The 12284-nt window shown below is 50.0% G+C and overlaps 1 protein-coding gene across 4 annotated transcripts in view; it reads left to right on the forward strand.

Annotated features, from left to right (window-relative positions):
• STYXL1 (serine/threonine/tyrosine interacting like 1) overlaps window positions 1–12284 on the forward strand; it is a 71612-nt gene that overhangs the window by 56961 nt on the left and 2367 nt on the right. For all 4 annotated transcript variants that reach the window (XM_039460610.2, XM_074390604.1, XM_039460611.2 and 1 more), the window contains exons 6-8: window positions 2028–2173; window positions 3722–3819; window positions 7115–7227. In XM_039460610.2, the coding sequence (XP_039316544.1) occupies window positions 2028–2173; window positions 3722–3819; window positions 7115–7227 (357 nt within the window). The remainder of the gene's footprint in view (window positions 1–2027; window positions 2174–3721; window positions 3820–7114; window positions 7228–12284) is intronic.

Here is a 12284-nt window from a genome sequence, read left to right on the forward strand (position 1 = left end):
TTTTTTATTTCATTAAAAAATTTTTTTTATAAAGACGAGGTTTCACCATGTTGGTCAGGCTGGTCTCAAACTCCTGACCTCAGGTGATCTGCCCATCTTGGCCCCCACAAAGTGCTGGGATTACAGGTATAAGCCACCGTGCCCGGTAACAACCATGAATTTTTTTTCTGGACATTTTTGATCCAAGGTTGCTTGAATCCATGGATGTGGAACGAACAGATATGGGGGCAGATTGCATTTGGTTATCTGAACTCCTGAAGCCTTTTTTCATAGTGCCTTATGGGGGACTAGTGTTTCTTAGAACACACTTTAGGAAATGTAGCGATAATCCTTCACTTTGTGTTTTAAATAAATGAAAGTTTTAAATATAACGTTGGACCTGGAACTCAGGAAACTCCCATTTAAATAGTTGTCTTGTTCTCTCTCTCTCTTTTTTTTTTTTTTTTTAAATTTTCACCATGATGGCCAGGCTGGTCTTGATCTCCTGACCTCAGGTAATCCACCCACCTCGGCCTCCCAAAGCGTTAGAGTTACAGGCGTGAGCCACCGCGCCCGGCCTGTCTTGTTCTCTCTACCCCTGTACACATACTCTGGCTTCATCAGAATTCATTTCTGGGCATGCAGGTGGCTCACGTGTATCCCAGCACTTTGGGAGGCTGAGGCAGGAGGATCACTGCAGGCCTGAAGTTTGAGGCTAGCCTGGGCAACATAGCAAGACCCCATCTCTACAAAAGATAAAAGTATCCAAATTATCTGGGTGTAGTCATGTGCACTTGTAGTCCCAGCTACCTGGGAGGCCGAGGTAGGAGAATCACTTGGCCCCAGGAGGCCAAGACGGCAGTGAGCTGCAATTGAGCTATTTGCACTCTAGCCTGGGTAGCAGAGTGAGACCCTGTATCTTTAAAAAAAAAAAAAAAAAAAAAAAAAGAAAAAGATGGGCTGAGCATGGTGGTAATCTCAGCATGGTGGTTACCTCACACCTGTAATCACCACTTTGGGAGGCCAAGGCAGGTGGATTACTTGAGGTCAGGAGTTCAAGACCAGCCTGGCCAGCATGACTAAAGCTCATCTCTACCAAAAATACACAAAATTGTAGTGGTGCACACCTGTAATCCCAGCTACTCGGGAGGCTGAGGCAAGAGAATCGCTTGAACCCAGGAGGCGGAAGTTACAGTAAGCCAAGATCACACAACCGCACCCCAGCCTGAGCAACAGAGCAGGACTCTGTCTCAAAATATGTATGTGTGGCCGGGCATGGTGGCTCATGCCATAATCCCAGCACTTTGGGAGGCCGAGGTGGGCTGATCACAAGGTCAGGAGATCGAGACCATCCTGGCCAAGACGGTGAAACCCCGTCTCTACCAAAAATACAAAAAATTAGCCGGGCATGGTGGCGCACACCTGTAGTCCCAGCTACTCAGGAGAGTGAGGTAAGGGAATCACTTGAACCTGGGAGGTGGAGATTGCATTGGGCTGAGATAGCGCCCTTGCACTCCAGCCTGGGCAGCAAGAGTGAAATGCTGTCTCAAAAAAATGTGTGTGTTTGTGAGGTTTGGACAAAAAAAAAAAAAGTGTGTGTGTGTGTGTGTGTGTATGTATGTATATATAGAGAGAGGGGTGTTTAAATTCTGGTGGTCTCCACTCCAGGTGTAATAAGAGTTCTGTCCTTCCATCCTCCCAAGCCCCCAGGACACGCTGGGTTGTTGCAGTTCTGGGCCGCAGCGTCCTCAGTACAACCTTTGGTCACCTGGCCAAGTGTACACAGGTGCCATGGAGGGAAACATACACCAGTGCTGAGACCCCGCGCTCTGCACCGTGAGATTGTCGTTCAGTGCTTTTGTCGTGACTTGCCCTGTGCCCCACACATGTTATGGCATGCCAGTCTCTTTCAAAGTCTGGATCTCCGTCACCGTCACTGTCCCGGAACTGCCCTTCCATGCCTGCTTGCCGAGCTGTGTTTCAAGAGACAAACATCCCTTTTCCCCGAGGAATATGCTCATAGCTGCCTTTCTCCTTCACCACTTCAGGAACTGGATGCGTTTCAGCCATACCCCATTGAAATCGTGCCAGGAAAGGTCTTCCTGGGCAATTTCAGTCAAGCCTGTGACCCCAAAATTCAGAAGGACTTGAAAATCAAAGCCCATATCAATGTCTCCATGGAAACGGGGCCCTTGTAAGTACAGGAAATACTATCAATTTGTATTTCATTTTATTTTTTAATATTTACATTTATTTGTTTTTATTTTTGAGAAAGAATCTTGCTCTGTCACCCAGGCTGGAGTACAGTGGCACAATCTTGACTCACTGCAACCTCCACCTCCCGGGTTCAAGCAATTCTCCTGCCTCAGCCTCCCATGTTGCTGGGACTACAGGTGTGTGCCATCACATCCGGTTGATTTTTGTATTTTTTAGTAGAGGCAGGGTTTCACGTTGTTGACCGGACTGGTCTCGAACTCCTGGCCTCAAATGATCCACTTCCCTCGGCCTCCCAAAGTGCTGGGATTACAGGTGTGAGCCCCCACACCCGGACTATATATATATATATTTTTTTTTTGAGACGGAGTTTCGCTCTTGTTACCCAAGCTGGAGTGCAATGGCGCGATCTCGGCTCACCGCAACCTCCGCCTCCAGGGTTCAGGCAATTCTCCTGCCTCAGCCTCCTGAGTAGCTGGGATTACAGGCACGTGCCACCATGCCCAGCTAATTTTTTGTATTTTTAGTAGAGACGGGGTTTCACCATGTTGACCAGGATGGTCTCGATCTCTCGACCTCGTGATCCACCCGCCTCGGCCTCCCAAAGTGCTGGGATTACAAGCTTGAGCCACCGCGCCCGGCCTATTTTATTTTTTATTTCATTTGAGACAGGGTCTTGTTTATTTAATTTATTATTTTAGAGACAGAGTCTTGTACTGTTTCCCAGACGAGGTCTCACTATGTTGCCCAAGTTGGTCAGGAACTCCTAGCCTCAAGCGATCTGCCTTGCCCTCCCAAAGTGCTGGGATTATAGGCATGAGCCACCATGCCTGGCTAAGATACATACTTAAAAAAAAATTTTAGGGGGATTTCCAGCTCTCTGGAATCCTCTCCCACATAGTGGGAGCTTAAAATAAAAAATAAATTTTTTTTGGCTGGGTGTGGTGGCTCATGGCTATAATCCCAGCACTTTGGAATGCCAAGGTGGGTGGATCAGCTGAGGTTGGGAGTTTGAGACCAGCCTGGCCAACATGGTGAAACCCCATCTCTACTAAAAATAAAAACATTAGCCAGGCATGGTGGCACATGTCTGTAATCCCAGCCACTCGGGAGGCTGAGGCAGGAGAATCACTTGAACCTGGGAGGCTGAGGCAGGAGAATCACCTGAACCTGGGAGGCTGAGGCAGGAGAATCACTTGAACCTGGGAGGCAGAGATTGCGGTGAGCTGAGATTGTGCCACTGCTCCCCAGCCTGGGCAACAGAGCAAGACTCTGTCTCAAATAAAAAAGACGAACTCTCGCTTTGTGATCCTCCCATCTCTTGCCTCCCAAGTTACTGAGCTTAGAGGCATGAGCCACCGCACCCAGCCTGGATGTTTTTTCCCTGGAGAGATTGAGGTACCTGTGCACAGTCCCCTTACACAAGCTCAGCGTCCTCCCTGTGGCCTTTCTGCTGCGATGAAAACCCCACAGTGGGGTTGTGTGTCTTCTGCGTTCCGCCTGATGACCTGTGTGGACCTTCATGTAGTTTTGCAGGTGAAGCTGACAAGCTTCTGCACATCCAGATAGAAGATTCCCCAGAAGCCCAGATTCTTCCCTTCTTACGCCACCTGTGTCACTTCATTGGTAAGGAGCGTTCCTTGGCCAGGTAGCCACTGGCCTGTCTGGGAAGCAGAAGGGCAGTGGTGCCTCCTTCACAGGCTTCTTCTGGATTGTGACTCCCTGTGCTCTGGAGAGAAAGGGCAGGGCCTGGCACGTGCCCAGCCTGGGTGGGATGAGCTCCAGGACAGGTCCAGCGTCTCAGGAGCCCTCAGTGAAATGAGCGACCATGGCATTGACCATTGGGAGAGTGGGGCCCAAGATTGTGGGTTGAGCGTCCTAGGCTCTGGCCCTGACTAGGCAGCTGTGCCCTTCTGGGCTTTTAAAATGAGGGTGGCCGGGCGCGGTGGCTCAAGCCTGTAATCCCAGCACTTTGGGAGGCCGAGGCGGGTGGATCACGAGGTCGAGAGATCGAGACCATCCTGGTCAACATGGTGAAACCCCGTCTCTACTAAAAGTGCAAAAAATTAGCTGGGCATGGTGGCACGTGCCTGTAATCCCAGCTACTCAGGAGGCTGAGGCAGGAGAATTGCCTGAGCCCAGGAGGCGGAGGTTGCGGTGAGCCGAGATCGCGCCATTGCACTTCAGCCTGGGTAACAAGGGCGAAACTCCGTCTCAAAAAAAAAAAAAAAAAAATAAATAAATAAATAAATAAATAAATGAGGGTGATGTCTGCCCACAAGTGTACATGCTCGTAGAGGCTCTGGGCTGAGCTCTGGGACCAGGAGGCAAATCTCTCTCCATCCACACCTTCATCCTTGCTCTGTGGTCTGCGGGTGGAAGAGAAGGAGGACTGCAAAGCCCTTTCAGCTCTGGCTTCCAAGATTTTCTTTTGTTTTTGTTGGTTGGTTGGTGGAGTTGGGGGTCTTACTATGTTGCCCAGGCGGGTCTTGAACTCCTAGCCTCAAGCAATCCTCCTTCCTCAGCCTCTCAAAGTGCTGGGATTATAGGCATGAGCCCCATGCCCAAGTGATGCCCACCAGTTAGTTAACTCACCGAGAGTGGGTTTTTTTTTCACTCAATACTGGGGCTCCAGATTGCCCAAGGAGAGTAAGATCCATAGAGACAGCAGGGCTGAGTCAGGTCAGAGTCCCCACCCCGCGCCTGCCTGTCTGGCACCAACACAGCCCCTGGCCTGAGCCCTGTACCAAGGGCTGGAGCGTGGCGTTTTGGCCCAACTATCCCTTATTTTGAACTTTAATTTTTTGAGACAGGGTCTGGCTCATTCATTTGTCCAGGCTGGAGTACCTTGTTGCAATCTTGGCTCACTGCCACCTCTACCGCCTAGGCTCAAGGAATCCTCCTCCCTCAGCTTCCCAAGTAGCTGGGACTACAGGTGTGCGCCACTATGCCCAACTAATTTTTGTATTTGTAGTAGATGGGTTTTTGCCATGTTGCCCAGGCTGGTCTTGAACTCCTGAGCTCAAGCAATCCACTCGCCTCAGCGTCCCAAAGTACTGGGATTACAGGCATGAGCCACTGCACCCAGCCCCAACTATTCTTTGTTTGCCCAGCAGATGTCAACTGTCACTCAACTAAGACCTGAGGCTGACAACCCATGTCCCACCTGAGATGGCAGAGCCCTGTGGCCCAAAGAGGCCTCCATCCAGCCCCACCTCCCTGGGTAGCACTGAGCTAGTCCTTCATGAATGAACTGTGCTCAGTTCTTTATTCAGATGGTGAGGAATGTGGCCTTCATCATTTCTGCATCCTCCTTCAGCCTGGAAGTCTGTGATTTGCACTTGGTATGCTTATCTTCAGGGTTGCCAGACCAGCCTCAGGTGCCAGCTTAGATTTCCTGTCCCTGGTCAGGACTTAAGCTTCAGGGGTGCTGTGATTGTAGCTGACATCTCTGCACCAGGCACTGGGCTCAGCGTGGAACCAAACCAAACCGTGTGGAGTAGGTAGTATACTGTGGTCCCGTTTTCCAGATGAGGACACAGTGGCTTAAAGCTGCTTACCCTCCAGCCTGGGCAACATTGTGAGACTCCATCTGTGCAAAAAAAGTTAGCTGGACCTGGTGGCACATGCCTGTGTTCCCAGCTTCTTAGAAGGCTAAGGTGGGAGGATGGCTTGAGCCCAGGAGTTCAAGGTTTCAGTGAGCTGTGATTGCACCACTGCATTCCAGCCTGGGCCACAGAGCAAGACCCAGTCTCTAAAATAAAATAAATAAAAATAGGCTGGCCACAGTGGCTCTTGCATGTAATCCCAGTACTTTGAGAGTCTGAGGCAGGCAGGTCACCTGAGGTCAGGAGTTCAAGGCCAGCGTGAACAACATAGTGAGACTCCATGTCTATATTTTTTAAAAAAAGTAAGACGCAGGGGCCCACGCCTATGATCCCAGCATCTCGGAAGGCCAAGGCGGGCAGATCACCTGAAGCCATGAGTTGGAGACCAGCCTGGCCAACATGGTGAAACCCTGTCTCTACTAAAAATACAAAAAAATTAGCTGGGCGTGGTGGCAGTCACTTGCAATCCCAGCTACTTGGGAGGCCGAGGCAGGAGAATTGCTTGAACCTGGGAGGTGGAGGTTGCACCATTGCACTCCAGCCACAGCAACAAGAGCGAGACTGTCTCAACAAAGAAGGAGAGGAGGGAAGTGGGGAGGGGAGGAAAGTGGATGAGAAGGGAGGAGAGAGGGGAGGGGGAGGGGAAGAGGGGAGGGGGAGGGGAAGAGGGGAGGGGGAGGGGAAGAGGGGAGGGGGAGGGGAAGAGGGGAGGGGGAGGGGAAGAGGGGAGGGGGAGGGGAAGAGGGGAGGGGGAGGGGAAGAGGGGAGGGGAAGAGGGGAGGGGGAGGGGAAGAGGGGAGGGGGAGGGGGAGGGAAGGGGAAGGAGGGGGAGGGGAGGGGAAGGAGGGGGAGGGGAGGGGAGGGGAGAGGGAAGGGGAAAGGGAAAGGGGAGGGTTGGATCTTACTCAAGCCCGGTAACCAGTAAGTGGCAGTCAGGATTGGCAGTGAGGCTACACTGCCTCTGTCAGCTCCTGAATGTTTGAGTCGATGATGGTCCTGTCTGCCTCATCCTGGGAGGCCAGTTGGTAGCAGAGCTTCCTGGGCTAGAAGCCTGGAGTTCAGGAAAAGATCTTTGCCTGGTGCTGCTGGTTAACCAGGCATGATTCTCTGGAGTTTCCAGCCAGGTCTGAAGGATGCCCACTTGCTAGACAACGAAACGGATACCCAGAGAAATTATGGGACTTTCCGAGGTCGCGTGGGCTGGTCCTGAACTCATGCTTGGACCATGGGCCCATGGAGGCCAGTGTCTGACGGCAACCCAGGCCCACAGGGAGGAGGGCCAGGCATGACCCAAACCCCACTTCTTTTCACAGCAATTCACCTTCAGCTTGGCTCTGTCATTCTGATCTTTTCCACCCGAGGGATCAGCCGCAGCTGTGCGGCGGCCATAGCCTACCTCATGCATTGTAACGAGCAGACCTTGCAGGTAGGTGTTCCTGGGCCAGACCTCCACCCCGGCCACCCCTGGGAGGCGGGGTCAGAGTGCGACCTGGGAGGAGTGGGGCCCTGGCACTGCTTTGGGAGGAAGAATCCCAGAGAACTCCAAGTCTAGGGTGCTCCCCAGCCCGTGTCCCAGTGTTGCAGGCTTGAGGCCTGAAGCTGGACACCAGGGACTCAGGCAGGGTCAGGCTGTCCTGCAGCCCCCTTGGCATGGCCCCTCCTGCTGTTTGTCTACCCGCATGCATGTGGTGTTGCCCAAGGGAGAACTGCTAGGAGTACCAGAACTGCAACACAGGTGCCCACCCACTCCTGCCAACCTCCCTGTACCTTGGGTGCAAGGTCCAGAGAGGAGAGGGAAGCAGGGACCCATCTTGGCAAACCCAGGTAGAACCTGGGGCGGCTGACTTGCACACAGCGCCTTTCTCAGGGGCCTGCCCTGCCTGTCACAGCCTGTTAGTGATCTCAGAGGGCTTGATAAGACCCACAAAGCCCTGATATTTGCCCAGGGGTGTGTTTAGAGGAAGGAGGATGAAGAATAAAGCCCGCCGGCCAGTGGTTTTGGTTGTCACCCCCATGTGCACTTTGGGGATGAAGTTGCAGGCTAGAGTCTTTTTTTTTTTTTTGCAATGGAGTCACCTTCTGTCACCCAGGCTGGAGGGCAGTGGTGCAATCTCAGCTCCCTGCAACCTCTGCCTCCTGGGTTCAAGTGATTCTCCTGTCACAGCCTCCCTAGTAGCTCGGATTATAGACCTGCGCCACCACGCCTGGCTAATTTTTGTATTTTTAGTAGAGACGGGGTTTCGCCATGTTGGCCAGGCTGGTCTTGAACTCCTGACCTCAGGTGATCTGCCCACCTCAGCCTTGTGGGATGACAGGCTTGAGCCACTGCACCTAGCCTAGAAAGAGTCTTGGACCAGGAATTCTCCTGAGCGTGCCCAAAAGAAGTGGGAGCAGGAACTTCAGCAGATATTAGGATGTTTATGTTCATGGCAATATTACAGCAGCCAAAGGGTGGAAAGGACCCAGGTGTCCCTAGACAAATGAATGGAGATAAAAAATGTGAGCCGGGCGCGGTGGCTCAAGCCTGTAATCCCAGCACTTTGGGAGGCCGAGGCGGGTGGATCACGAGGTCGAGAGATCGAGACCAACCTGGTCAACATGGTGAAACCCCGTCTCTACTAAAAATAGAAAAAAGTAGCTGGGCGTGGTGGCACGTGCCTGTAATCCCAGCTACTCAGGAGGCTGAGGCAGGAGAATTGCCTGAGCCCAGGAGGCGGAGGTTGCGGTGAGCCGAGATCGCGCCATTGCACTCCAGCCTGGGTAACAAGAGCCAAACTCCGTGTAAAAAAAAAAAAAAAAAAAAAAAAAAAAAAAAAAAAAAAAAGTGACATATACAGACAGTAGAAAATTACTCAGACTTTAAAAGGAAGGAAATTCTATTAGCTGGGTGTGGTGCTTGCTGCATGCTTGTGGTCCCAGCTACTCGGGAGACTGAGGTGGGAGGATCATTTGAGCCTGGGAGGTTGAGGTTGCAATGAGCTATGATCGTGCCACTGCACTCCAACCTGGATTACAGAGTGAGACCTGTCTCTTAAAAAAAAAAAAAAAAAAAAAAAAAAAGGGCTGGGCGTGGTGACTCACGCCTGTAATCCCAGCACTTTGGGAGGCCGAGGCGGGTGGATCATGAGGTCAAGAGATTGAGACCATCCTGGCCAACATGGTGAAACCCTGTCTGTACTAAAAAATATAAAAATTAGCTGGGCATGGTGGCAGGCGCCTGTAATCCCAGCTACTCGGGAGGCTGAGGCAGGAAAATTGCTTGAACCTGGGAGGCAGAGGTTGCAGTGAGCCAAGATCAGGCCACTGTACTCCAGTCTAGCACCTGGTGACAGAGCAAGACTCTGTCTCAAAAAAGGAAATTCCGACATGCTAATGCTACAGCATGGATGAACTTTGAGGTGGTTATGCTAAGTGAAATACACCAGTCACAAAATGACATACATATTCCATTTATATGAGATACTACAGTATCAAAATCACAGACAGAAAGGTAAATGCTGGGGGACAGAGGGGTGATGGGGAGTTAGTGTTTCATGGGGACAGAGTTTCAATTTGGGAAAATGAAGAAGTTCTGGAGATGGGCCAGGCACAGTGGCTCATACCTGTAATCCCAGCACTTTGGGAGGCTGAGGTGGGCAGATCACTTGAGGTCAGGAGTTCGAGACCAGCCTGACCAATGTGGTGAAACCCCTGTCCCTACTGAAAATGCAAAATTAGCTGGGCGTGGTGGCGTGTACCTGTAATCCCAGCTACTCGGGAGGCGGAGGCAGGAGAATCGCTTGAACCTGGGAGGCGGAGGCGGAGGCAGGAGAATCGCTTGAACCTGGGAGGCGGAGGCAGGAGAATCGCTTGAACCTGGGAGGCGGAGGCAGGAGAATCGCTTGAACCTGGGAGGCGGAGGCAGGAGAATCGCTTGAACCTGGGAGGCAGAGGTTGTAGTGAGCTGAGATCATGTCACTGCACTCCAGCCTGGGCTACAAGAACAAAACTCTGTCTTGGAAAAAAAAAAAAAAAAAAAAAAAAAAAATTTCTAGAGATGGATAGTGGTGATGGTTGCACAACAGTGTGAATGTGCTTAATGCCGTTTAACTGTGCACCCAAAAACTGGTTGTAATGGTGAATTTTGTTACGTATATTTCGACACAATTTTTGAAAAGGCAGGGCATGGTGGCTCACACCTGTAATCCTAGCTTTTTGGGAGGCCCAAACAGAAGGATTGCTTGAGGCCAGGAGTTTGAAATCAGCCTGGGTAACATAGGGAGAGCCCATCTCTACAAAAAATAAAAAATCAGTGTGCACCTGTGGTCTCGGCTACTCAGGAGGCTAAGGTGGGAGGATCACTTGAGCTGAAGAGCTCCAGGCTGCGGTGAGTTGTGATTGTGCCACTGCATGAGTGATAGAGCAAGACTCTGTCTCAAAAAAAAGAGTCCAGGCTAGGCACAGGGCCTCACACTTGAAATCTCAGCACTTTGGGAGGCCGAGGCAGGTAGACCACTTGAGGTCAGGAGTTTGAGACCAGCGTGACCAACATGGTGAAACCCCGTTTACTAAAAATACAAAAATTAGCTGGGTGTGGTGGTGTGCCTGTAATCCCAGCTACTGGGGAGGCTGAGGCAAGAGAATGGAAAACTGTCTCAGGAAAAAAATACACACACACACACACACACACACACACACACACACACACAGAGAGAGATTACTATCTTGGGTGGGCACGGTGGCTAACGCCTGTAATCCCAGCACTTTGGGAGGCCAAGGCAGGCGGATCACAAGGTCAGGAAATCGAGACCATCCTAGCCAACATGGTGAAATCCCATTTCTATTAAAAAATACAAAAAAAAAAAAAAAATTAGTCCAGTGTGGTGGCATGCACCTGTAGTCCTGGCTACTCCAGAGGCTGAGGCAGGAGAATTGCTTGAACCCGGGAGGCGGAGGTTACAATGAGCTGAGACAGTGCCACTGCACTCCAGCCTGGTGACAGAGCGAGACTCTGTCTCAAAAAAAAAAAAAAAAAAAAAAAAAAAAAAAAAAAAAAATTACCATCTTAACCATTTTCTAATGTATACGTTAGGAGCATTAAGTACCTTCACATTATTGTGCAACCAATCTCTCAAACTTTTCCGTCTTACAAAACTGAAACAACGAGGCCGGGCGCGGTGGCTCAAACCTGTAATCCCAGCACTTTGGGAGGCCGAGGCAGGTGGATCATGAGGTCGAGAGATCAAGACCATCCTGGTCAACATGTGAAACCCCGTCTCTACTAAAAAATACAAAAAAAACTAGCTGGGCATGGTGGCGCGTGCCTGTAATCCCAGCTACTTAGGAGGCTGAGGCAGGAGAATTGCCTGAGCCCAGGAGGCAGAGGTTGCGGTGAGCCGAGATCGCGCCATTGCACTCCAGCCTGGGTAACAAGAGCGAAACTCCGTCTCAAAAAAAACAACAACAACAACAAAAAAACTGAAACAACGACTCATTACTTCCCCTCTCTTCATCACCCCATGGGAACCACCATTCTACTTTCGTTATCTATGAATTTGGCTACTCTAGGTCCCTGATATAGGTTCCATCCTTTTAAGGCTGAATAATAATTTATTATATGTGGAATTCACCAGTGAACCCATCTGGGCTGGGTGCTTTCTGTTTTGGAAGATTACTAATTATTGATTCAATTTCTTTAATATATGTAGGTCTATTCAGATTCTGTTTCTTCTTGTGTGAGTTTTGGCAGATTGTGTCTTTCAAAGAATTGATCAGTCGTATTTGTGGGTATGAATATTCTTTTATTATCCTTTTAATGTCTGTGGGATCTGTAGCAATGTCTCCTCTTTCACTTCTGATATCGGTAATTTGTGTCTTCTCTTTAGTTAGCCTGGCTAGAGGTATATTGATTTTATTGATCTTTTCAAAGAACTGGCTTTTGGTTTTATTGATTTTTTTTTTCTCTATTGATTTCCTGTTTTCAATTTTATTTTTTTGTATGGGGATACCTAGTTTTCCTAGCACCATTTGTTGAAATGACTGTCCTTTTCCCCCACTGAATGGTCTTGGCACACTATCAAAAATTGCTTGACAGGCCAGATGCAGTGGCTCACTCCTGTAATTCCAGCATTTTGGGAGGCTGAGGTGGGCAAATCACCTGAGGGTCAGGAGTTTGAGATCAGCCTGCAAAACCTTATCTCTACTAAAAATACAAAAATAAGCTGGGTGTGGTAGCACATTCCTGTGATCCCAGCTGCTTTGGAGGCTGAGGCACAAGAATGACTTGAACCCAGGAGGTGGAGGTTGCAGTGAGCTGAGATTGTGCCACTGCACTCCAGTCTGGGCACCAGACTGAGACTCTGTCTCAAAAAAAAAAAAAAAAAATGCTTGACCATATATGTAAGAGTTTATTTCTAGGCTGGCTATTCTATTTCATTGGTCTCTTTGTCTTCATGCCCATACCACACTGTTTTGATTACTGTAGCTTTGTTAGAAGGTTTGAAA

This window comes from Saimiri boliviensis, chromosome 20 (genome assembly GCF_048565385.1).
Source record: "Saimiri boliviensis isolate mSaiBol1 chromosome 20, mSaiBol1.pri, whole genome shotgun sequence".
Taxonomy (NCBI): domain Eukaryota; kingdom Metazoa; phylum Chordata; class Mammalia; order Primates; family Cebidae; genus Saimiri; species Saimiri boliviensis.